The 26,115-nt window shown below is 39.8% G+C and overlaps 2 protein-coding genes across 5 annotated transcripts in view; one reads left to right on the top strand and one right to left on the bottom strand.

Annotated features, from left to right (window-relative positions):
• GRM3 (glutamate metabotropic receptor 3) overlaps positions 1–11,395 on the top strand; it is a 243,861-nt gene extending 232,466 nt beyond the window's left edge. Inside the window, exon 6 of the mRNA XM_059073561.2 lies at positions 10,832–11,395. Within this exon, the coding sequence (XP_058929544.1) occupies positions 10,832–10,905 (74 nt within the window). The 3' untranslated portion in view covers positions 10,906–11,395. The remainder of the gene's footprint in view (positions 1–10,831) is intronic.
• A 5,050-nt stretch (positions 11,396–16,445) lies between these two features.
• The window catches only part of ELAPOR2 (endosome-lysosome associated apoptosis and autophagy regulator family member 2), a 266,046-nt gene continuing 256,376 nt past the window's right edge, over positions 16,446–26,115 (bottom strand). For all 4 annotated transcript variants that reach the window (XM_067042702.1, XM_059073559.2, XM_067042701.1 and 1 more), the window contains one exon: positions 16,446–19,843. In XM_067042702.1, the coding sequence (XP_066898803.1) occupies positions 19,784–19,843 (60 nt within the window). In that variant the 3' untranslated portion in view covers positions 16,446–19,783. The remainder of the gene's footprint in view (positions 19,844–26,115) is intronic.

Here is a 26,115-nt window from a genome sequence, read left to right as displayed (position 1 = left end):
CTCCCAACGCAGGGGGCACGGGTTCGAGCCCTGGTCAGGGAACTAAGATCCTGCATACTGCACGGCATGGCCAAATTAATTAATTAAATAAAATAAAACTGACCTGGACGTTTAAAAATAATAATAATAATATAAAAATAGAAGAGAATAAAGTATCTTAGAGTGCATCATATGTAACAGGGTAAATAGTATTTCACCAAGTTTGCTCAAGTTTACGTATAGGTACCAGGTTCAGGTAAAATATTTATTTCTATGAACTGCAATCAAAGATATTTGAAAGCCACTTGCCTATGGGATCTAGTTCTATGTATAAACGTGTTACTGACCCACTATGATGAAAATTTAAGCAACTGGTTTAATATTTCAGTGCCTGTTTCCTCCATTATAGATTCAGCTCAGTTAATATCCATTTCCCTCCTAAATACTGGGAAGTACTCTTTAAAGAATCAAGAAAAATCCTTAAACTGCTCTGCATTCATTAAGTACAGCATATGTTTTCCTTAGGTTGTACATAATTTACGTTCTTCTGGTTAAGTATTTGCAGGCATTTTATTCCAATGGATTATTGTTACCAGCATTGCCGCTATTTTTCTGACTTAGTGCCTCCAGAGGTAAAAACGAAAACCCCATGTATGGACGAGAGTAAGCTGGTATAGCAACGGCGTTACCCCCCGCACAGACACATTTAGTTATCTATTCCCTCATAACAAACTTCCCCCAAATTTAGTGGCTTAAAAGAAATCCCTTTTGTTATCTCTCTTGATTTAGTGGATCAGGAATTCAGGCAGGGCTTGACTGAGCAGTCCACCTGTTCTGCAAGGCCTTGACTGGGGTCCTTCTGTGGTGTCAGCTGAGACTGAACTGATCTGGAGGGGCCACAGTGATTCACTCTCATACATGGTGCCTTGGTGGGATGCCTCTCCACAAGGGACCCAGACAGCAGGACAGAGCCCACCCAGATTCAAGGGGAGGGAGGCAGACTCCACCGCTAAAAGAATTCGTGGCCATTTTTATTATGCCGCACTCTCCAAATCCCAAATCCAACTGGTACTGCACTCTTAGCAGGGATTAAGTGACATGACACACTTAACCTTATGCAATACTAAGAAGTCACCTTGACTGGAAGGTGCAGCCATATTAATTCAGGGTTAATTCTCTGGCGAGACGGTAGTAGAGATACCACATCACTTTGGAGTCTAAGTGAGCTCCCTGACAGCAGCTAAAGTGGCTGACAGCAGCAAGAAGATCAGTTAGCGGGTTTTAAAATCTGAGAAGTTGCTCCAAAAAGATAGAAAAGCATGGCAAAACTCAGAAGCAGGCATGGAAGAAAGAACATCGTTAAGGACGTCTTGGAAACCTCACCGTTTGAGAAATGTTTACATATTGCTGTATGCAAAAGAGACCAATTTTAGTTGTATCTGATTACATACAGTGGGAGTCAGAAACAGTAACTTTTCCCCACTCAGTGTACCCATAGGCCAGTTGTCCCCAATATTTGTGTATTTAAAAAAAAAACCTCTTTGAAATGGAGATTCCCAGGCCCCACCCTTTGTATCATGGGGTCTTGGTAAAGGCCAGAAGTCTGGTCGGTAACAGATACTCCAGCTGGTTCAACAGAGATGTTCCAAGGAAAGCGGTTTGAGAACCTTGGCCCAAACCATTCTGTCTGCTTCATCCACTGCTATCAGTGCAGAGCAGGGAGTTCCACTTAGATGCCCTCAAAGAGAAAGGAGGCCCTGGGTTCAGAGAAGTGGAGGCCCTTGAAGTCCCATCCTTTGCCTCATGATGCCAACAGCCACATCCCAGCACAGGCATTTCCCCCATTGCTGTCCGAACCCTCCACAGAAGGCATTTCTCCCATAGAAGCAACTGGCCACTCAAGAAACATTTACTGAAGGTGGGAATGTACCTTCCAATAGCAGTACAACTCAGAGACCCTGAAATCCTAAGCTCATATTTATAATGCTGCTCTCACACCCACACACATAAGTAAACATCCTTTGAATTTGGAAGAGGAAAAAAAAAAAAAAAAAAGAGGTCATTCTTTGTTTTGTTCAGCTTTAGAAGCAAAGGAGCTTCCCACAGCTGATTCCCAAAGACAGGCAATCAAGAACGTATGCTGAGAATCTTAGCATCTGCAAATTCAATGATCTTTTTTTTTTTTTTAATTAAAAGCCTTCCCTTCAGCACTACACCAACAGCATCTTGTTCTACCAGCATGGGTGCAGAGTGTAAGCGAATGGCGTCAGTTTGAGGGAGACAAGCTGGATGCACACGTGAGGTTTGGCAGCATAAAGTGCTATAGACCCTGCACAGGTCAGAATATTGTTGACACTAATATGGGTTTGCATCAGCGTCGACGGGTGGGGAGAAGAAAGAAATGGAGTGTGTCCAACAGTCTTCAGAGCTATTATGTACCCAGACGTGGTCCTACGGGGATGCATATTTCTCTTGCTCTTGGTGATCATTCAGATATATATATATATATATATATATATGTCATTATCATTAAGATCAGCCAAGAGGCTTCTGCTAATTAATGATGCCCAGATTTGGGTCCCGGAGGAGCCGTGGGCATATGGAGATTGATTTTGTCTGCCACAACCTTATTCAGAAAGTCACTTGTCTAGGTGGTAATGTGTGAACTGCTCAATTAATAGAATTATTCTTTATCACTAAGCATTTGCACATTATAAAAAGAAAGCAGCAGTCTAAAAAGATCGAGGGAACCGTCTTCTAGTTTCACAGTATAATTTGCCACAGAGCTTCAGCAACAGAAATCAAGTGCATGAGGACAAGCTTTTGTACTTATCAATGGCCAAGCTTTGAAGATACCTCAGTTGCTGGGGCAAGCCATTGTTCAACTCTGAACAGGAATTTAAAAAAAAAAAAAAAAAAAAAAGCACATAATGCCAAGTTTCTTCTCTACAGTGCTAGTCCAGAAAAACAGCATAATATACCTGCACTTTACAGTTCAGGGAGTCCCATGATAACTGGCCAGCAAATTAGGAAGTTATTTGGCAACCCAGACTGAAATGAACGTCTTCTTCGCCACAGGCATAAGTATATTATAAACATAAATCCTCTCTGACCAACGTAGGAACAGCCTAGAGTTTTCAGCAAGTTGAGCCATTTGCTTCCAGGCAGAATACACCTAGTACATCCAAATCAGATAGATGTCAATCCATTTTCCCTTAAGAGAGCAAAGTCCACAGCACTCCTGAGAACCTCATTCTTTCTATTCCCTTTCATTCCCTCATTGAGGATGAGAGGATAGTCTCCAGCTATAAAAGGTAATCCTATATACATTAGGAAATTGATGTTTAATACCTCTCCTTCTTTTATTTGACATTTCCATTTACTTCTCTCACAACCACTCTAAACAACCCTTAAATCATTTTCTCTTTACATCTACTATTTTGCTTGGTTTTCCCCAAGCAGCTCTAGCCCACCTTCTTTAATACACAGACTGGAGCTGGAAGGGATGCTAAGGATCATTTATTCTAACAAACACACTTATAGATGAGAAAACCAGCGTCCCATCTATTAGGTAATTTAAGGAATTTGATAACTGAAGTCATAGATAAAACTCTCAAAAGCTGCTCTATGGCTCCTGTGGCCTCTGGATTTTTTGCCCCAGCTCAGTTACAAAATTCATCTCAGAGACAATTCTGACAGTGAGAAGCTTAGCATCTGCACATGCAATGATTTTTTTCAAGTTAAAAGCTTTCTCTTAAGCACCACAAATGACAGCATCTCGTTCTACCAGCATGAGGACAGACTTGTGTTCCTCTCAAAAGCCCATACCAGGGAGTTCAACAGCATAAATCATGTCTCTTTGAGACCCCGGTATCCCCACACCCAGGCTGCACACAGACAAGGTGTGGCATTGATATTCCAAAGAGGCTACACACTAAGCTTCTTAGAAAATGTGATTTGATGAAGACGAATATAGTTAATGTTTATGTCAGATATAATTTCTCTCATTTCCATAGTTTTTTAAAAGCATCACTTTCTTGAATTACATTACATTGTACAGTTTCTCTTCTGTATTGTACATCAGAACAGAATGTAAACACAGTAGTTCAAAGAGAGTTCCTAAACCAGCGAGTCTGCTATTGTTATGAGAGATACGTATAGTCATCTGCATTTCCACGTAACCCCAAATTTATTAACGCCTTTGGGAACAGGGTACCATGCTGAGAACTATGTATATATGTCAAGAAAAAAGAAAATATGTATTTAATCAAATAGTGTCCATATATTGATCTCAGATGATCAAAACCTTAAAACAAAGCAAAGGGTCTAACATTAATTTATTATATGCTATTTTTATGACTTCCTTTTCATTTTTAGTGAAATTCTCTGGAGTACATCTATACATGGAAATATCTCTGTGCCTATAGCAGGAAAATGCCTACTCATATGGAAAAAGAATTTTTAACATGTCTGCCTTACCTGGAATAATTTCAGAGGGTTTGGGAGAGAAACCACTACCCAAGTAAATGTGACCAATTTGATGGATAATTCACTCCTTCATTGAAGAAACTTTTGTGCCCAGGCTCAGCTCTAGGCACTGGAGATGTGGTAATAAACAAAACAGACCAACTCTACACTCATGGTGCTTGCATTCTAATCAGGCAAGAGGGGGCACAGACAGACAAACCGACAATGCTTAATAACTCAGGTGTTGATAAGTGATATGAAGAAAAGAATATGGAATATAGGCAAATAAGGTGGACTGAGGATACAGAGAGTTACTGTTTTTATAGAGTGGAAGGAATTGATAAGGTGACACTGAACAGAGACATGATGGAAACGAAAGAAGGGAGCCAGGCCGATATCTGGGGTAAAGACATTCCACGCAGAGGGAACAGCAAATGCAAAGGTCCAAAGTTAGAAGAACATCAAAGAGGCCAATGAGGCTAGAGGGAAATGAATAAAGGTGAAAGTGACAGGAGATGAGGACAAAGATGGAGCAGATCTTGTAGGACTTTGGAAGTCACTGTAAGGACTTTTACTTTTCTGTTGCAAGAACTGAGAAAACACTTGAAGGGTTTCATCGGAACTGTGGCAGGACCTGACTTTAAAAGCATGGTTTTGGCTGTGTGGGCAGAATATAAGACAGCAAGCAGGCAGAGACCTCATTTAGGAGGCTACTGCCTAACCCAGATGATGGTGGCTTAAATCAGCTTGGTAGCAATGGAAGCTAATACAGTGTGCAGATGCTGTGGATAACTGGAAGGTGAGGCTAACAGGATCAGCTCCACTAGAAGGGAGGAGTAATGCCTGACATTATTTTATTAGAGTTTAACCCTTTTGGCTTTTGATTTGGATCCCTAGATGCAGTGGCACTTATAGCTCCTATTAGTTGTTTGAGCCTTGGGGTGAATGAGTTTCTGCTTCTTGCCTGAAAACACATTTGGATAGAAAAGAGGGGAGACAGGAGATGTTCAGCAACTAAGAGGATGTGAGAAGAATGAAAAATAGGTAGAATAGTACAAAAAATTCTTGAGTCTCTTTATTTACAAATTATTGTGCATCCAACTTTGGTACTTCTTGGGGGAGGGAAGAGAGAATAAAAGAACACGATTGGAAAGGACAGCATGACGTGGCAACAGTGAACTGAGGTATTAAGTTGAAGACCAAGTGGAGTTTCTGTTCATGAGGTAATTAAGTTGCATCGCAGTCTATAAAAAGGTACATGCCGTATTTTCTCTTCCCATGAACCTTGTCTCCTAAGAAATGAATCACCGAATGTAGAAGTCTTTGCTTTCGTAAGTTCTAACTCCACACTTGGAAACTAAATCTTATGTTTACAGATTTCTATCCAACATCATAATGAATATGATTTCCTCTTAAGATTACTAGTAACAATTTAAGACAATTACTTTGGTCATAAAGGGGGAAACACCCCCTGAGAATCTAGCCCACTTTTATTAATAATGGATTATCAGTTTCCCACTGAGAAATCTCTGACATAGCAAGTCTACCAAACAAGTGGCTAGCAGTGTCACATCTGCCCAGACAACATTATCAACACATATACTTCTTTGGAAATGGGACCAAGGGGCCCTAGCACAGGTAAATTAAGGTGATGAGTAAAAAACCAGGTTCAATGACAAAGCAGGAAGACAAGGCAACAAATAACGGATGGAAATTGTATTCCATGACCACAGAATTAAAATATCTAAACAAACAGACATGCTGGGAGAAATTATTTGGGGTCACCAGGAGCGAGGAAATGGAACAGATGGGAACAGACTGGAATGTCTTTTCTGTTTAAATGTTTGTTTTATTTTTTTCCAAGTCTGATCTATTACACAGTGTAACACACTGATTCTCAGGAACTAAGTCTCAGTCACTAAATTGACTAACAGACTTGGCATCCATAAGAATCTATTAAATAAATGTTTAGCATTGATTGAGGGCCCAGTTACTTAGAAAAAATCAGGTCATTTTCTCCAAAGCCTGGCCAGTCTCTGCTTTACTGGTACAAGAAAAGTGGATTTCACGGTGCTAGACAAAGCTGCCACTTGGCTGCATTGATCTCTAAAGCTTCACCAAGTTTGTGAAGCAAAACGTACCTTTTGATGGGTGTGAAGTGTTCTTCTGTGGTCAGCTGTGGAACTTATTAGGTCTTTTTCAGCTATCTTCACTTTTCACTTTAAATAGCAAAAAGTACCACGTTAGCCTAGATTAACAGCTGCTACTCACCCCCACTCCCAGAAAAGCCAAAAATAAGCCTGCACACCTCTTATTTCTGACAAAAAGGATGATTATAGAAATCTGCCCAACCTCACTTAAGAAAATAGGTTAAACTTACGCCATTAAAAATCTCGTGAGAATTTCACTAAAATCATAGAAAAGCTCATCACAAACACACACACGAAAATGACAGCACTTTCCTCTTTCACATATTTTACTACCTTGGGGAATAACAGATGGGCTAATACAGGAGCATATGTGAAATATTTATGAAAGGCAAAGTAATTGAGATGGTAAACTCATAAAACAGTAATTTCCTCTGCTATATTCAGCAGCATGTACCAAAACGAGAATATTTTTTACATAATAAAAAAATGCACTGGCAAAAGCTACAGATGAAACAGAAAAAGAGAAGCAGAAAATACAAGTTACAATCCCCTTCAATACACTAAAAAGCGTTTAGGGGAAAAAAATAATAATTGCAGAGTCTTGTGGGGCTTTTTGCTGTTGTTACTCCTTGCAAGAAGACCTTGAATTTGCATTATCTTCCTCTCAAAGAGTTTAGACATTCTAACATAGGGTGTTCCCTTTAATGTCCCTACAAAGCAGGTCGATTATTCCAGGTTATTCTGTAACCTTCCATAATGATGTCCACAGGGTGTTTAGTCGAAGATTATGTGACACTAAGAAGCTTGAGGATTTTCCATGTGGCTATCTTTGCAGCCCATGTACTTCTTACCTACATGGTCAAAATACGCCCAATTTTTAAGAACTCAGAATGCAGTGAGCAAGCAAATCGTAAGTGCACACTTAAGAAGAGAATTACACTAAATTCCAGAATAGCATGGGGAACATCGGAGTCGGTTTCTGATGCCGTGTTGAAAAGTGCAGGTAGAGAGGGGATTAGACTAGTTCCAGGTCGACAGCAAGGAGCACGAACACACTAATCCCGGTTCTCCTAGATGCTACCCCCGCGACACATCATTCCTCTTCACCCTCTGAAAGTGAAAAACCTGCAAGAAATACTAACACTTGATCCTGGAAAAGATGAATAGCTTAGTCAAAATGTCAAAGGCAGCATGCCTGCTATGGGATGCTCACAGCCCCAACCAGGTCTTTGCAGACATGGGTGATGGTCGATGCCACCATGTGGCCTGAGAAGCAGAAAAGCCAACCTGCTCCAAAATGAGGCTGCCGAAAGGCCTCATATTTGCTGGTCATTTCGTCAGGATAAGAGATTATTCCTTTCTTTAAACTTCTTGGTTCCCCCATTCTTTGAAAGGCAACCATTCACACAATCATTCAGAAAATATTTATACAGTGTCTATTCCGTGACCAGCAGTAGGGATAAAATAATGAAAAAGACAAGCAGAGCCCCAGCATACTTTCTAGTCAAGAGTATAAGACGTGAGCTTCCCTGAGGGCGCAGTGTTTGAGAGTCCGCCTGCCGATGCAGGGGACGCGGGTTCGTGTCCTGGTCTGGGAAGATCCCACATGCTGCGGAGCGGCTGGGCCCGTGAGCCATGGCTGCTGAGCCTGCGCGTCTGGAGCCTGTGCTCCGCAGCAGGAGAGGCCACAGCAGTGAGAGGCCCGCGTACCAAAAAAAAAAAAAAAAAAAAAAGAGTATAAGACGTAAGACACTAAGAAAAAAAAAGGCAAGGAAAAAGCTCAGCTTTAAAATGGGATAACGTCACAGAGAGAAACTGGCTGGTTACTTCAGACTAGGTGGCCTAATGACAGCCTTTTTCAGAGGGTGACATTTCACACGTGGATGACAGGATGGAGCCAGATATGTGAATAAGAGAGGGAAGAACTTTCCTGGCAGAGGCAACAGCTATTACAAAAGGCCAGAAACTGAGAAATAGGTATTCTGTGTTTGAGAACAAAAGCAAAAAAGCGTAGGGGCGGGAGCACAGAATTAGGTGAATTCAGAAAGATAGGCATGGTCTGAATCGCACTGGGATTTATAAACCAGAGTAAGGAGAGCACAGCGAGAAGCCACAGAAGGTGTGTAGGTAGGTGACTTACATTTTAAAATACTCTGGCTACTGTATAGAGAAAGCATTGCCGGGAAGCAAGGGTGGACACGGAGAGCCCAGTAGTGCAGCTATTCCAGTGGCCAAGAGAGCCGGGATGCTGGCCTGGACCAGGGCGCTGGATTTAGAGACAGAAGTAGCTGGAGATGGAGCCTGAGTTGATTGGACTGGAGCATGGGTTTGACACCCGAGGAGAGACAAAAAAGGAAAGAAGCTTAAATGTTAGACTTTTGGTTTGGATAACTAGCCAGATGGTGAGACCATTCAAGGAGGAAAGGAAGACTAAATGGGGACAGGTTAGGGAATCAAAAGTTATGTGTTGGCCACTTGATTTTAAAATGTCTATTAAACAGCCACATGGAGATGCCAAGTAGACAGTTGGTTACAAGGAAGCTGCAGAGAACGCACATATTGAATGGCCAGGAGCACTCTTGTTTGTACTCCGTTTCACCTTGTTCTTTCTCTTGCCTTACCTAGCTTTGATGAAGCGAGAATTAGATAAAGTATACTAAGAAGCTTTGCAAAGAATAAATTAATGCCCTCACATTTGGAATTATTATCACTATCACCTTCCATCAAGCATTTATCTGGCACACACTATGTCTTCATTGTAGAAGTTTCAGGAAATGTAGATTATGTCATCTCTGTCCCCCAAGATATTGCAGCTTTTAGTGGGCTCATATTGTAAAAAAAAAACAAAAACTGAACCTCATTCTAAAAAAGATAAAAGGAAAAAATCTCCATAAGCGTTACCATGTCACATGTCTCCACTGTAACCTTAGGCAGCCACACAGACTTGACTTTATAATTTTCTCACAAACCTAGACAAGTAATCAGTGCAAAACTGAGAGGCTGGAGTTTCCCTAGTTGGGGTGGTGTCTGCTGAAAGGCTTCAGTGTCCCAAAGATGGTGAATGTTCCTCCACTTAATGCCACGTAGTATCAAATTTCATACTTAGTTTTTCCTTCATGTTTAAAGAAATTCTTATGAAAAATGCAATTTCATTGAGCAAGAATATTTCCACTATGATAGTGAACACGAACACTTTAGTATGACATGAAATTACTTTATCTGATTATTAACCAAGAGCTATGCCCTTCAAGAATGGGACAGCTGACTGGGCAGCTTAACCTGGGCTGTGGTCAGGTAGCCAAGAGGATCAGCTCCTCCCGGGCAGAGTGTGTCCAGATGGACAGGTCAAGCGATGGGATGTCATCAGCTCCAAAAGGTAACGTGAGGCCATCGCTAACTGATTCTCTTGGCCATACAGTTTCATCCTATGGAGGATGGGGCTCCTTGCTTTTGTTCTCATTCAGTAAAAGGAAAAAGCTTTCAGGGCAAAACAGGTATAACTTAACTGTCCCTAGATTTCTCACAAAAACAAAACTTTTGTTTAAAACAAGTTCGGAGCTAGGAATTTTATCTAGGAAGACGACAAGCCATAAAAAGAATGAATATACATATCCGTATTATACTCACACCCTGACACTGTCGTCACTATTGTCATTAACAAGAGCATCATCCCTCTGGAATGTCTTCCTGTCTGCACACTATTATGAAATCGAACTTCTTAGCACCACAGCCCTCACTAGAATTTTCACTGAGGTTATCCACTGAACAATGAAAATATAGCAAACCATTCTCTAAGTAGAGTTCACAGATGACTTATGGCACTACGTAGAGTCATCCCTGCCCAGAGAGAACAAAATTAATTAAGGTATTGAAAACAGTAATTAATTTAACAGTCTAAGGAAACTGCAGTGAGCTTTCAATTCTGCACACTGTATTTTAACCAGTTTAAAGATTACCAAAGCTAATTTTAAACCCACAAGTGGCTTCTTTCAACGGTGATTATGCTTATCAAATCTCTCCAAGACGTATGACAGTAATGGAGGTAAGTTCCAGGATACAAACTAATTTTGAGCAGAGCACGTTTAGAAAGTTGACAGCACTAAATCACCTAGCATTTTCCAAAGCCAAGTTAAAATGAGTTTTTTACTTTTAACTAGTGTCTAGGATTATCCATGCCAGTAGCTCTGTGGCCCCCTTGATTAACCCAGAATTTTCTGTCCTGCTCTGTTTTCCAGCCTCTGCAAGCACGTATGTGCCAACGGTGTGCAACGGGCGGGAAGTCCTCGACTCCACCACCTCATCTCTGTGATTGTGAATTGCAGTTCAGTTCTCGTGATTTTAGGCTGTTAGATGAAAGTGCTCACGTGCAGCTCCGGAATGTGGAAACAGAGCAAAAGAACACCCCTAGTACCTTTTTTTAGAAACAGTACAATAAATTATTTTTAAGGACTGTACAGTATATAGTGACGTGCTAGAACTTTTTAGACTGATTTTAGTGTCCCTATTATTAACAAGTCCCCAGAACATGGAAATAACCATTGTTTACAGAGCTGAGCATTGGTGACAAGGTCTAACAGGGTCAGTCTATTAGAAAATACAGTGGCGATATTAGGTAACTTTTTTTCCTATGAAGTTTTTTGTAGGTCCTTGTTGTAACTAACTTAGGATGAGTTTCTATGTTGTATATTAAAGTTACATTATGTGTAACAGATTGTTTTTCTCAGCACAAAGTAAAAAGCATCTGTATTAATGCAAAGATATTGAGAATAAAACCTTCAGGGTTTTCCAGCATGGTGGATAATGGCTTGTACTTTTATTAATCATTCCAGGTAATTTGAGTATGTTGACTGTAGACCATTTCTACTTTTTTAATGTTGGAAGAAATGATCTAACTGTGCTTCTCTTCACATCTAGATACACTGAACACAAGCTGTCACCCTACGAGGGAGTTGTCAGCAGATGTAGCCTTCTTTGCAGGTCGCATGATCAGAATTTGACTGATGACAGCATAAATATCAGGGGATTACAGTGGCCAGATGATAATACCCTTGTTGGTTTCTTTGAGCCACATCTGTACGGCAGCCCAGATTTTGTCCAAATATGGCTCTGAGGCAAAGAGTGGGTTCCTCCATTCCTGCATTCCTCTGATTGCAGAGGCTGGCCGGCCAGGGAGGTTTGATGGCTCTCATTTCCCAAAACAACCTTAATTACTAGAAAGGAGCCTGGGAAAGCATCTTGTTATTCCATTGGAAAATCACTGTCATGGTTCATAGCTGAACGTAGCAACAAAAATGTAGTACATCTTCTTTTCCAATGCTTTTCCAAAGTCCCAAGAACAATGCTCAGGCACACATACTCGTCTCCAAACCTGAATATTTTACTAACCTAAATAAAGGAGCAAACAGGGAAAGCATGGATAAGCTAAAACTGGCTCATTCTTACCAGCACCGTCCTATTTCTCCTGGTAAATTCTTGAGTCACAAACCATTGATTAATGTAGAAAAACTCGCTGAGTACCTATCTGCTAGGTCCTGCACCAGATACCATGGACAGAGAATTCGTTTCCTGTAACTCATCTGACAACTCAACACAAACTGGGTGGCTTAGAACAACAGAAACTGACTCTCAGTGTCATCAGGGCTGCACCCTCTTAGCTGCAGGGGAGAATCCATTCCATCCCTCTTCTAGTTTCTGGTGGCTGGCAGCTTCCTGAGATCAAATCACTCTAACCTCTGCGTCCGCCTTCGTGTCACCTTCTCCTCTGTGTGTCTCTTATGAGGACACTTGTCATTGGATTTAGGGCCCACCGGGATAATGCAGGGTGATCTCATTTCAAGATCCTTAATGACATCTACAAAAGCCCTTTTTTTTTTTTTTTTTTTTTTTTTTTTTTGCGTTATGCGGGCCTCTCACTGTTGTGGCCTCTCCCGTTGCGGAGCACAGGCTCCGGACGCGCAGGCCTAGCGGCCATGGCTCACGGGCTTAGTTGCTCCGCGGCATGTGGGATCTTCCCGGACCAGGGCACGAACCCGTGTTTCCTGCATCGGCAGGCGGATTCTCAACCACTGCGCCACCAGGGAAGCCCCCAAAAGCCCTTTTTTTGAAATGAAGTACCATTAGGATGTGTACCTATCTTTTAAGGGGCCACTCTTCAACCCACGACAGAGAAGAAGATGATTAACACATAGTGCTTGCCTTTAAGAAGCAACAAGACTGGAAAATATGCTAATGAGGGAACTGCAGCTGAGGAAGACAGAGAGAGAGGAAGGAAGAGGAGGCTATGAGGGACCCACAGGCTCAATAACCAGGGCCTGGTTAATCAAGACCGGTGCTACTTTTAAAATATTCAGAAATAATGAGCAGGTGCATAAAAGCCAACAGGACTGGCCTTGAAGGAAATGAAGTGAGGAGTCCTATGCTAGAAATTCTCTTCTTCCTTCTGGATGCATTTGAATCAGCTTCCTCATCAATGTGTCCAAAACTCACCAGATGCTCAAAGACAACAGCGCAAACAGTCTCTAAACTCTCATATTCAAAGAAGAACCTGGACTGGTGGGGAGTGGGTGGGGGCAGACTGAGTAACAGATTCAACAGCACTAGATGGCGAAAAAGAAGTCTGTTGTGATGGAAACTGGCAGGAGTGCTAGATAAGCGTACTCAGAATGAGCATCTGCTCAATATCAAGGCAAAGGCAAGGCCGATGGGAGAGGAAATAAACTCAATCCACTGATGGGATGTGACAGGCTAAGGAAGGCAATATCAGTTGGGTTGTTCAGAGACACAGCTAATGTCTAAAGTAATCAAATGGATCATGGATCTTTGTAAACAAGACAATTGGGCTGTGGGTGAATCCTGACTGGGTGTTTTTGAGAGCTGGGTTTCTATCTATGGCCGCTCTATTTCACTCGCTGCCTTTGGCCTGAAAGTGCATTGACCGACGGCTCTCATCACCTTTTTCTCCCCTGCCTCGTACCTTGTTTCCTATTCAAAAGTGCATCCCCTAACATGTGATCCCTAGAAGTAAGTTTTTAAAGAACTTTCAGCATCTGTATGGAAAATAGCAGCTATAAAATCTTCTTTACATGAGGCATTTCAAACAAATACGCTTTGGATTGATTTTTTTTTAACTCCAGTAATGACATTTCATTCTCTCAGAATATAAAACTCACTGAGCCGATCCATCTTTGCAAAAACATCCTGAATTTAAGTAACTCAAGCAGAATGCTCTATCCCACTCATAAAAAACATATCAGAACCTAATGATATGGCTGATTATTGTTGGATTCCTGAGAGTTTACTGTTTCTGGAATGCTCTGTGTCCTCTCTAGTTCAAGTATTAATAGATTCTCTTGCGCACTCAGGCTTCTCATGGTAAAATAAAAAGGTCCCGTTTTCAAAGTGTGAGGCAAGCTGGTTTGCAGACCACACAGAGGACAGATTAGGAGAGTGCCTGAAAGGAGTTTATTCAGCCAGTGTACCTTTACAGTATGCACACCACACTGCCTCTCAGCTTGCCCCCTCTTTATCCACGCACCCACCATGGGAGTTCTGGGTGCCAGAGCTCTTTAGCAAAGGGCTAGAAACATGCAGAAGCCAAGAAAAGTGAGGCGCCAGGAAGATGGAACATCAGTATGGATTCTAACCTTCACAGCCCTAATAAGGCCCAAACCCATGAATAAGGCAGTTATCACTCCTGTTCTGCGACAGAAAGCTTAGATTTGCACATTTCTCACTGGTTGGACTCATTCATTTAAGCCAAGCAATGGTAATCTGAAATCACCCATCTGAGATAAAGGAAATATTATTCCCCTCCAAACCAAATTTACCAATATCCACAAGCTATTTTACACAAGGCTCTTCATCCAAGAGTCACTGTTAATAAGATGAGGAAAATTCCAGCAAATGAAAAGCCAAACTGGGACATTTCGTTCAAGGCGACTGGAGGTCTGTTTCTTGAACTATCAATCACTGAAGGGATCCTACGTGTCTTTTGCAGTTCAGTCAGTCTTAAAATAGGATTTGGTAAACGTGTGTGGACTGAGGTGTGCACAGCCTAAACACATGCAATGGACCCTCCAGGGCTGGCAGGGGACCCTCTCCAGCGCCAGAGCTCAGGAATCTAGGCTGAGACTATATGCATCAATATACACTACTTCCACATAGTTACTTGAAATAAATCTGTATGTAAAATTGAATATGATCTCCAAATCCAGTTACCTTAGCAACATATGTTATAGAAACCACAATGAGAAAAGGCTTTTAAATCAATTGTGCTGGTTGACTTTGAACCAATTCACTTGTTTTAGTCTTATCGTTTCCTAATCAATATCCACAATCAAGTCCCAGAACTATAAAAGGAACTCAGAAGAGTACCTAGCTTGGTCACCTAGTGGGTGATTAAATCATCAAGGGAGTGTGATGGGTTCTTTTTTTCTTGATCCTCTCTAGAGACTTGAGAAGCTTTGAAGGTATAAACTCCTAAAGGGCAAAAAATCTGTGCAAACAGATTCTTCCAAATAGTTTTGCTTGTGGGTTGTAGTGACTAAAACCAGTGGTCAACAAACCACGGCTCACAGGTCAAATCCTAGCCTAGCATCTGCTTTTATAAAACCTGTGAGCTAAGAATGCTTCTACATTTTTAAATAGTTGGGGGAAAAAATCAAAAGAAATGTAACATTTCATGACAAGTGAAATATAAATGAAACTCAAATTACCACGTACATAAAGTACATTTATTTGAATGCAGCCACACCCATTTGTTTGTATATTGTCTGTGGCTGCTTTCATGCTACAATGGCAGAGCTGAAGAGCTGCAACAGAGACCACATGACCTGCAAAGCTGAAAATATTTACTATCTGACTCTTTACAGAAAAAGTTTGCTGGCCTCTGATCTAGACAATTGCAAGAGTAACATCAATTAATATCAACTGCAATAGTAGTATCAATTAATTTTCAATTATTTGCCCCTATCTTTTATTTCCTTCATTTATGACACTAAAATGAACTCATCTGAAAATGTTAAACCAAAATAAAATCCAGCAAGAGTGTAATCTCTGGCCAGTTACTGTGAAGGTGAACTCCATTTTAGCATACAAGGAATAAGTCAGATGTGAGGATTTTTTTCAGTTTACTCCCCTTGAGTCCTTTTCTTTAGGGTGACCTTAATTTAGGACTTGGGCATGTAAACCTGAGATAATGCTCATGGTCAATAGAAAATAGATGTGAGGATATGTAAGTCCTCTGAAGAAGTTCTACTCTACACATCTTTACTGTCAAAAGGTAAATGTGAGCAATACACTGACTTAAACATGCCAATAGAATGAAAAATAAGTAATGGAAAAGTGTCTTGACTGTGTTGAGACCTGAGTTCAAGAATGAGGACCTCTGAGACAGAATCAGATCAAGGAATGGGCCAGATGAGGCAATTGATACTTTTCACCTACTAAAATATCTTGATTCTTTTGTATTTAAGAAATGCAAACTGGTCCTGTCTGCACTGAAGTAGACAGCACTCTTAAGTTGATAGTAAAAACTCTAATGCAACTGGAAACATCCATGAATAGATAAAAAGTAACTACTGCTACCCACACCAACATGGATGAAACTCAGAATCATTATGCTGAAGAAGCCAGACATAAAAGACTACATTCCTGCCTGACTTCGTTTATTAAAAAATCCAAACTAAGCTGTAATGGTTAAAAATCGAATCAGGGGTTGCCTGGAGGCTGGAGGTGAAAGGAGAAATGAAGGCTATAAGAAATCTTTGGGTGTGGTGAAAATGTTCTGTATGTTGATTATGGTAGTGATGTAACAGGTATATAAAACTTTCAAAACTCGTATTGCACATGTTTAATGGATGGAGTTTATTGTTTGTATATCATTCCTCAGTAAAGCTGATTAAATACCACTCATGCAGACCTAAAAATAAATAAATAAATAAAATAAACTTGCCAATAAAATCATCTTCCCACCCCGACTCCCAGGAAATTTACTTTAGTTACGAAGAGAGAAATGATCTGCATATTAGCCTCCCATTAGGAATGACCACGAGTCACAGGAAGTAACTCTATTGACACATGTCAGATGACAGTTGACCAGATCTGTCTTGAAGAACTAGAGTCAATCGATGACCCACCACCTGGGAACCTGGAGACCCCAAATGGTAAATGACTAGACCCAAGCAATTGTTCAACATAACCATTTAAACCACCTTTTCTCTCCTGGGGAAGAAAATAATGACAAAAATCTACACAAAAATACTACGAAACATTTTTAATCCTGGAAAGGACTTGATTACTGGTAACCAAAGAGGGGAAAAGTCAACAAGAATACAACTCAATCTTTTAAATCAAGTGAACACATATCAAATTGCTCAACATAGTTAAATGGCATGATATAATTTATCCATAGAAGACATAGTCTCATTCAGTGGAAAGCTGATTTAAATGTTTTGACAGAGCGCTAAGAGATATTATAGGTAACAGCTGACTTAATGGAGTATTTAAGCCTTCAAAACTGCCTTGTGGAAAACTAACAAATAACTTCTTCTACCACTTAGAGGGGAAAGGAAATAACAACTGTCAGTTAAAAATCATAGAAACGTGATTAATTTGTTTATGCCTTTCAACATTCCACTGAGCTCTGCAAAGGAAAGACATAAAATTAAAGTGAGTTTTATAGCCAGGAATGATCTGAATATTTTCCTCACAATATTCCTTCTGTCATACTTCTTCAGTGCTTGGAATAAAATGACAACCCACTGGGATCCAAAGGAAAAAGTCAGCTCTTTCCAAAGATGGGAATGAGCTGCCAAAATCTATTTTATATCTAAAATTAGAAATAAAATAAATATATCCTTGAATACCAACTATATTTTCAGAGAGTTCATTAAAATGTAAGGCATTTTTGACACGTCAGAGATTTTAGTCCAGTGACAGGAGAAGAAAGAAGCTACCTGGGAGCAAATCCCAATTATCTCTATGGCTTGGAACATACATGTTGAGCACAGCAAAGATGAAGAGAGAGGTGACAGGTGACTATGCGGAAACTTCCTGACTCTGTCCAGTCTGTATGACTTTGCCAGGGTTCCTCTAAAAGGGTGCACTTCAAGTGTATTTTCATTTTTGTTTAAATTTTGATCAAGATGGGGAACGGCTCATCAGCACTGTTGGCAGGATAAAAATGAGCAATGCCAAAATAATTTCTTTGTTATAATAAAATTTAAGAAATTAAACGTGGAAGACGTTTATGTAAAGCAATGCCCTCCGTGAATTTCACAACAAACAATAAAACAATGGCAACTTCACCTATACTCACGAATCCAACAGTAGTGATGTACACAAAACAAACATTCATTCAACAATTACAGAATGGTCCAGTGTTTTACACCAGTCAAATAAATTCAATTATTTATTTTTATCTCATTTGCCACAAAACTAAGGATGACCTGCTGAATCAAAAGTTACAAGTCATACCTCATTGACAGACTTGGGGCAAAACATTCAACAAAACTTGCCCCTATGCCCTGCCTCTCTCGGCCAATCACCAGGCTTTTAAAAAATCTGGATTAAAACCTATAAAGATCACTGTTTATTGGAAACAAACCAGAGCACCTTAGATTATAAATGGTCAGGAAACTTCCCTCTTTCCCACTTCTAAAACAATTAAGTTTTACACAAAATTGGTCAAATCCAGCTTCATTCAAACTTCTTTCAACCAACAACATTTAAGTCACACTAATACCAATATAACCTGTCCATCATAGGAAATTTCACAATTACCTGGATCATTTTTGAATAAGAGCAACAACACTTATTTCATAACTGCTTATGGGACAACCACATTCTTATTCTGAATACAGTTATATGCAATTTTCTAAAATTCAATCCCTGCCTTGCTAACTTAAAAAGAAAACTTCCATGGAAGTCATAATCCTTACAGTCCTTAGCAGGAAAATAAGCATATAACCTTTGATGCTTGACATAGGGTAAATGTCCCACTGTCATTTTCTGGGGACCATGAAATTATCCCAATACCTTTGTACAGTTGTTTGTACTTATAGACAAGCCAGCCCACTTTCTTCTCATGATTTTGCAAGTGATTTGATAAACAAGCTTTCCTACTCATTCTAAATTATACTTCAAGTATTACATAAATTGTTTCAAGCCATTTGACTTTTATAATAGCGTCAGCTTGTTTGTACCAGTGGAAAGTCAAGGCTTCTCCTTGTCCTTTTTTTTGTTTTTTGGGTTTTTTTGTAAAAATCCCACTTTCAGGGGCTTCCCTGGTGGTGCAGTGGTTGAGAGTCCGCCTGCCGATGCAGGGGACGTGGGTTCGTGCCCCGGTCCGGGAAGATCCCACATGCCGCAGAGCGGCTGGGCCCGTGAGCCAGGGCCACTGAGCCTGCGCGTCCAGAGCCTGTGCTCCACAGCGGTGAGAGGCCTGCGTACCACAAAAAAACAAAACAAAACAAAACAAAAAAAGAATCCCACTTTCAGTCAAGCCCTTCTTACCAGTTCCAACAAGGATGGAATTTCAAAGGCGTTTATAAGTTAGATAACCCAAGCACATGCTGACTCTTCATTAAGAATTACTGCTTACTTAGGCTTCTGAAATCAACAAGGATACCCTATGGAAAAATGAAAAATCTATTGTCTTTCTTTGTTCACCATTTTTAATAGAAAACATGTTTTAAGGTCTGTCAGGAAAATAAATAATGGGAAAAAATAACTGTACCCTAAAAATTTTTTCAAATCTTCCCCAAAATATAAACAAAGACATAAATGGGATCACAATGCATAATGCTCACATCAGCCCTCCAAACACACCTTTTATATAGAATTCATAAAGAAGAAAAGTTACCCATTAATTATATGGCATGCATCAGCAGTGCGCTGGTGGGCTTAACCTTGGTTTTGAGTTATTTGTATATACAGATAAATCTCTTCCTGAGTTGAGCTTCATCTTCAGTTGAGACTCAAAACATTTGCTTTCTTATTTTTGGCAAGACACTTGACCATGTTATAAGGCAATCTAACATTTCAACCTCCTTCCCTTTTCAGCGGCATGGCCCTCCTCTGTGACATCACCAATGTGCCGGATACGAGGACAGGCTCTAAACTATGGTCCTGTAAAACTAGAGAGCAGGTTTCTTTGTTCATTAGTCTGAAGGCTACAGCACTGTCTTTCACATATTTGGAGATCTTGAGGATTTCAGTTGAACAGATTCAAAATGGTCTTCTTTGTCCTATGGGGGAAAAAATATTAAGACAAAATCAACTCACTAAAATTCCAATAAGATTTTAGGATCTTACATATCCAGAAAGTAAGTTCTGATCATTTTAATCTATGTACCTGCCACTTGTAATTAGGATTTTACATTTAAAGGAGGGTGGCAGATATAAAACAGATAGCAGGCCTACCCTGAATGATGCCTTTTTTTTTTAACTTTCTATTTTATATTGGAGTATAGTTGATTAACAATGTTGTGTTAGTTTCAGGTGTACAGCAAAGTGATTCATTTACACATATACATGTATCTATTCTTTTTCAGATTCTTTTCTCATTGAGGCTGTTACATAATATCGAGCAGAGTTCCCTGTGCTATACAGTAGGTCCTTGTTGGTTATCCATTTTAAATATAGCAGTGTGCACATGTCAATCCCAAACAGATGTCCAGGGGATAAGACACACAATCCAAAATAGAAGCAAACACATGACTGCAATAGACACCAAAAGATGAAGCTGTGATTCTTGTGAAGAAATCACTGAGACCCATGCAAGGGGGATATTTGATCTGGGTACTGAAATAGATGACCTATCCAAGCAAACTGTAGACAGTAAACTAAATATTCTCAAGATAACACAGGGTAAATAATAAGAAAAAAGGAGAGCAGAAATAAAGATAACACCAATAAGACACAAGATCATTTGGGTTCACTGATATGTTTTAGGAAAATCTTTGGGAATCATGCCTACTAAAGATGTTAAAAACAAGTCATCTCGGATAATAAATCAAAATTTTAATGCAAATATATCATTGCTGGCATTTGTTATATAATACCTTCAAAATGTAGCCTGTTAAGATAAATTATTCTTCTTTAATGGGGAAAAAGAGAAATAAGAGGTGAGGTTTCTCCCAATGTTTTCATTGTTAAGACAAAGCTTTCCAAAGGCTGTTGGAATGGGGTGGGGGAACTATGCTGTTGAAGAGAATAAAGATGAAGAGAACTAGGATTATTTTTAAAATAAAAGAAATATGAGGCAGATCAGTCCTGGGTGCACATGGATGTGTCTCCAAAGCAGAGAAGTGAAATGAGAAAACAACAGGAAATAGATATTGAGTATCTGTCAGGAAGAATGAGGTTGCTGTTGTGTCTTCTCTCTTTTGAGTGGAGAAATCAGAGACTTCAGATCAATTTAAGGCCACAAGGTCAGGATTACAGAAAAAAATCACAGCATGAGCACCAGCATATCCCATTACCCTGCCTCTGCCGAGATGACAAGCCCCTGGGAGAGCAGCCTGCAGATCGCAGCACCCCAACCCACTGGCTCTGGGAGAGCCTGCCTGAAGTCTCGTGTTTACCAGTCTTAATTTTCTAGGAATAACCATCGATAAATCAAGTATGTATTAAGCACCCATGTGTTACAGGAACAGGACTAGACATTATGGGATACAAAACGTCTGCTCTCAAGGAGCTCACACTGTATTACAGGAAAGAGTGTTAGAGTATCAGCCATGAACTATAAGAGAAAGCTGAGCTTTTTGTGGTCCCGCCTTGAAAAGATTTGATTCAAGTTGTTCTTCAGGAAGGGGAGGCAAAGACCTGTTGGTTATCTTCAAAATAATATTTCAAGTAAAACACTGAAAACAGTCATGTTATTAGGGCTTCATAGGGCTTTCGTTACCATGTCCTCTGTGTTCTGTGTTCACATGGGATTTTGCTCCTATGGCTGATGTGGTGGGATATATACCCATGCGCGCGCGCGCGCGCGCGTGTGTGTGTGTGTGTGTGTAGTTAACACTACTAACTGACTGGGACTTCCTAATGGCAGGAATTATATCTTGTTAATTATATCTTTTTAATTCCCATAATATGACCCAAGGCCTAGCACATGGTTGGCTGTCAATCAGTGGTTGTGAAAACGTACTGCAACACCACCATGCAGAAGGAAAAAACCTGGATTGGAACCCAGAATACATGGTTTCTAATTCCTATCTCACCCTCTCTTGGACAAATAAGTGAACCTCCCTAGGTCTCAGTTTACTCATGCATTAAATAAAGATGCCATACAAAATGATCTTTTTAAGCTCTAAATTCAAGAATCTACTCAAAATCCAACTTCTCCCAGAAGCTTCTCCTTAGCTTGTCACTACCCACCTAACTGTACTCTGTGTTCTCTTCTGTACTCTAAGAGACCCTACTCAATACTCTTGTCATACCAGATGATCCTGTGTATGTGGGTTGTATGTGTGCATGAATGTGTGTGTTTTGATGTACATGTGTCTTCCATCAATAAACTAGTCTCTGAGATTAACTGTGTCTAATATGACATCTCACCAAAAACCCGGTGGAGTGTCTACCAGATAGTATCCCATAAATGACTGTGACATGAACAAAACAAAAAGGAAAAAAAATCAACTGAAGATATTTTTTAATTGTTAAGAAAAGTCAAGTAAAGTAAATCTATAAATGAAACCCCACAAATCCAGTGCATAAGGAAATACTAAAGAAGTATGGCCTTTAGAACATGAATAAGGATATATATAAGACAAAGTAAACCTTACTTGACATAGTAGTTAAGAAATTCCTAAATTTTTTTGCTCCATGAAATCATATGTAACTTTTTAAAAAGTGGGACACACATAAAAAAAATTTAAAAATAAAAAGTAAAAAAAGTTTTAAAAGTGGGACACAATAAAACTTGTACAATGGCATTCATAGAAGCTTTATTCAGTCAAACACTGGAAATAGCACAAGGGTCCATCAAAAGAACAGATGAACAAATGTGGCAAATCCATACAACAGAATACTCCTCCTCCACAGAGAGGAATCTGCTATAGATAAACACAAGGTGGAAGAATCTCAAAAAGATTTTTCTGAGTGGAAGAAAACTTACACAAAAACTACACACTCTGTCATTACAATTATGTGAAGTTCTGAAACAGGCAAAACTAATCTATAGTTTTAAAAGACCATCACAATAGCTTCCCTTGGGGGATGGGGATTGAGTATACACATAAGGACATGAGTTTACTTTCAGACATCAGACTAATGTTCTATATCTTCACAGGATTTAGGGTTACACAGGTATATTCATTTCTCAAATTTCATCAAATCGTGTATTTGTGAAATATACATTTTACTCTGTGTAAACATTTTGCCTTTAAAAAAACCAAAATATTGAATTCTCTCATCAATTATATGTAAACTGAAGTGTTTAGGCATCAAATGTATTGAAGTCTGAAACTCACTTTGAAACACATCAAAAAAAAGATAGATCAATAAATGGATAGAGGGATGGACAGATATGTAATAAAGAGTACGATTTAGGTGGTGGATATATGGTTGTACCACTGCACAATCCCTTCAACTTTTCTGTAATACTTCAAATTTTCATCTTAAAAAATGAAAAAAAAAATCATTACATTGACTAAAATTGCTATTCCAAATAAAATGTGGCACACTGAACCTTCTCAGGCAGAAAAGCTCTACCCTCCCTGTTTCCTGTGACTGTTTTCAAGAATCTTTTCAAGCTTTCACTTCTCTGGCTATAATTTAAAAAAAGAAGAGGTACTGTAATAGGAGGAAACACTTAATGTTTTAGGTAGTGCTCATAATGCCCATTTATTCTTTTAGATTCAGCTCAGAGATGACTTTCCCTTAAATGCATTTCCTGGCACCTAAAGGCTCCCTTCATTGTAAGATACCACCCTTACAAATAGGGAATCAAACACATATATATGGAATCTAAGAAGAAAATAAAAGGTCATGAAGAACCTAGGGGCAAGACGGGAATAAAGACACAGACCTACCAGAGAATGGATTTGAGGATATGGGGAGGGGGAAGGGTAAGCTGTGACGAAGTGAGAGAGTGGCATGGACATATATACACTACCAAATGTAAAATAGATAGCTAGTGGGAAGCAGTCGCATAGCACAGGGAGATCAGCTCGGTGCTTTGTGACCACCTTGAGGGGTGGGATAGGGAGGGTGGGAGGGAGACGCAAGAGGGATAACTGACTTGTGATTCACACTCACCCCATGGGTAGTTATTCAATTAGAAAAGACAGAACGTAAAAAAGAATGAAATAATGCCATTTGTAGCAACATGGATGGAACTAGAGATTACATTACTAAATGAAGTCAGTCATAAAGAAAAAGACAAATACCATATGATATCACTTATGTGGAATTTAAAATATGACACAAATGAACTTATCTACAAAACAGAAACAGACTCACAGACACAGAGAACAGACAGGGGGGAGGGGGAGTGGGGGAGGGAAAGATTGGGAATTTGAGTTTAGGAGATGCAAACTATTACACTGATATATAGGATGAATGAATAACAAGGTGCTACTGTATAGCACAGGGAACTATATTCAATATTCTGTGATAAACCACAATGGAAAAGAATATAAAAAAGAATACATATATGTACAACTGAATCACTTTGCTGTACACAGAAATTAACACAACATTGTAAATCAACTATACTTCAATAAATATTTTTTAAAAGAAAGAAAAGGCGGTACAAAATTTGTTTCTGACTCTAACTGAAGTAATCCATGACACCACTTCCGCCTTTGAAGGCATTCAGGTCAACATCAACCCACTGTCCATACATTGTTATGGACAATATAATTGCCTTATACTTCCTCCCTGAGGGCCAAGACACGATCTGTACAGTCACTAAAATTCTTTGTGCCTGGACTGTCTTGTTGGATTGCCATCTTCCTAGACCAAAAGGATAATGACCACCTGGTTGAGGACACTGCTCACCAAGTTCCCCTACCATGGCCCAGGTAGACAAAAGTGGGAGATGTACAGGGTCTTTGTAAATTTTTGAAAATGTCCTTAACCCTCCTCCATCTGAATCGTATGGAGGAAAGATCTCAGTGCCAGTGGAAAGGTCTCAGGCTGAGTGGAAAGGTCAATACAGGGAGCTAAAAAGAAAGCCACCTCTTTCTAAGGCGGACCCTGATGACTTACGGCATTTGTTTGGTTAGTTGAGTCTGGAAACCTGGTATGATCAAGGTTAATAACACAGGTTGGCCTCATCTTGCTGTTTGGTGTCTTGTTGGGAGTAGTTCTATTTTTTAAGTGCTATATGAAGCAAATTGACCAGATTTGATTCCAGCCTCAGCCAGTCAGATTAATCAGAGTGAACAGTGGAATGGTGTCCTAATGAGAAAGTTGCCGGCAGCCAAGATAGTGTAGGAAGGAGGTTTGGATCTGTTGGGAGACAACTCCGCATGGTTCTCTTGCACTTCTGCCTATCTTATGAGTGAGACACTGACTTCCCTTTTTTTCCACACTACCTTTTCCAAGGACTTTGTATAGAAGGCAGCCTTTGAAAATAAAGATATTGTGTCCTTCCAGAGCAAAGGGCAGGCTTGCTTACAGTCTTAGAAATGGTGTTTCCCTCTTGAGCAATGAACAGGCATGCTACCTGTCCAGTACAAGAACAACACTATCTCCCTTTGGAACAAATGACAGAGATGCTTGCTGCCCTTTCTACAAGATTCAGGTTCCCAAAGCTTAAGGTTCCTTTCCTGTAAGGCAGACCACTGTGTGTGCAAGAGTCATCTGCAGGGAGTGGGGCTTTGCAACTGGTATAAATGCTGATGTTTTGGCTGGTGCTTCTGCTGTGAGGGTTAAACTGTCCTTTGTCTCTGATCAGAAGTCCCATGTCTTCCAAAGTATCCATGAAACCATGGAAGGCTCAGTTGTTAGCTTGCAAGTAGGGTAAAATCTCAGCTCTTGACAATCTCTGTACATTCACTGTCCCACAGCAATAGTATCCTCCCTAAACTACCATATTAAGAAAAATCATCAACAAAATACTAGCAAACAGAATCCAACAGCACATTAAAAGGATCATACACCATGATCAAGTGGGGTTTATTCCAGGAATGCAAGGATTCTTCAATATATGCAAATCAATCAACGTGATACACCATATCAACAAACTGAAGGAGAAAAACCATATGATCATCTCAATAGATGCAGGGAAAGCTTTTGACAAAATTCAACACCCATTTATGATAAAAACCCTGCAGAAAGTAGGCATAGAGGGAACTTTCCTCAATATAATAAAGGCAATATATGACAAACCCACAGCCAGCATTGTTCTCAATGGTGAAAAACTGAAACCATTTCCACTAAGATCAGGAACAAGACAAGGTTGCCCACTCTCACCACTCTTATTCAACCTAGTTTTGGAAGTTCTAGCCACAGCAATTAGAGAAAATAAAGAAATAAAAGGAATCCAAATAGGAAAAGAAGAAGTAAA

This window comes from Kogia breviceps, chromosome 9, assembly GCF_026419965.1.
Source record: "Kogia breviceps isolate mKogBre1 chromosome 9, mKogBre1 haplotype 1, whole genome shotgun sequence".
NCBI lineage: Eukaryota > Metazoa > Chordata > Mammalia > Artiodactyla > Physeteridae > Kogia > Kogia breviceps.
This window is presented reverse-complemented; position numbering and strand designations above follow the sequence as displayed.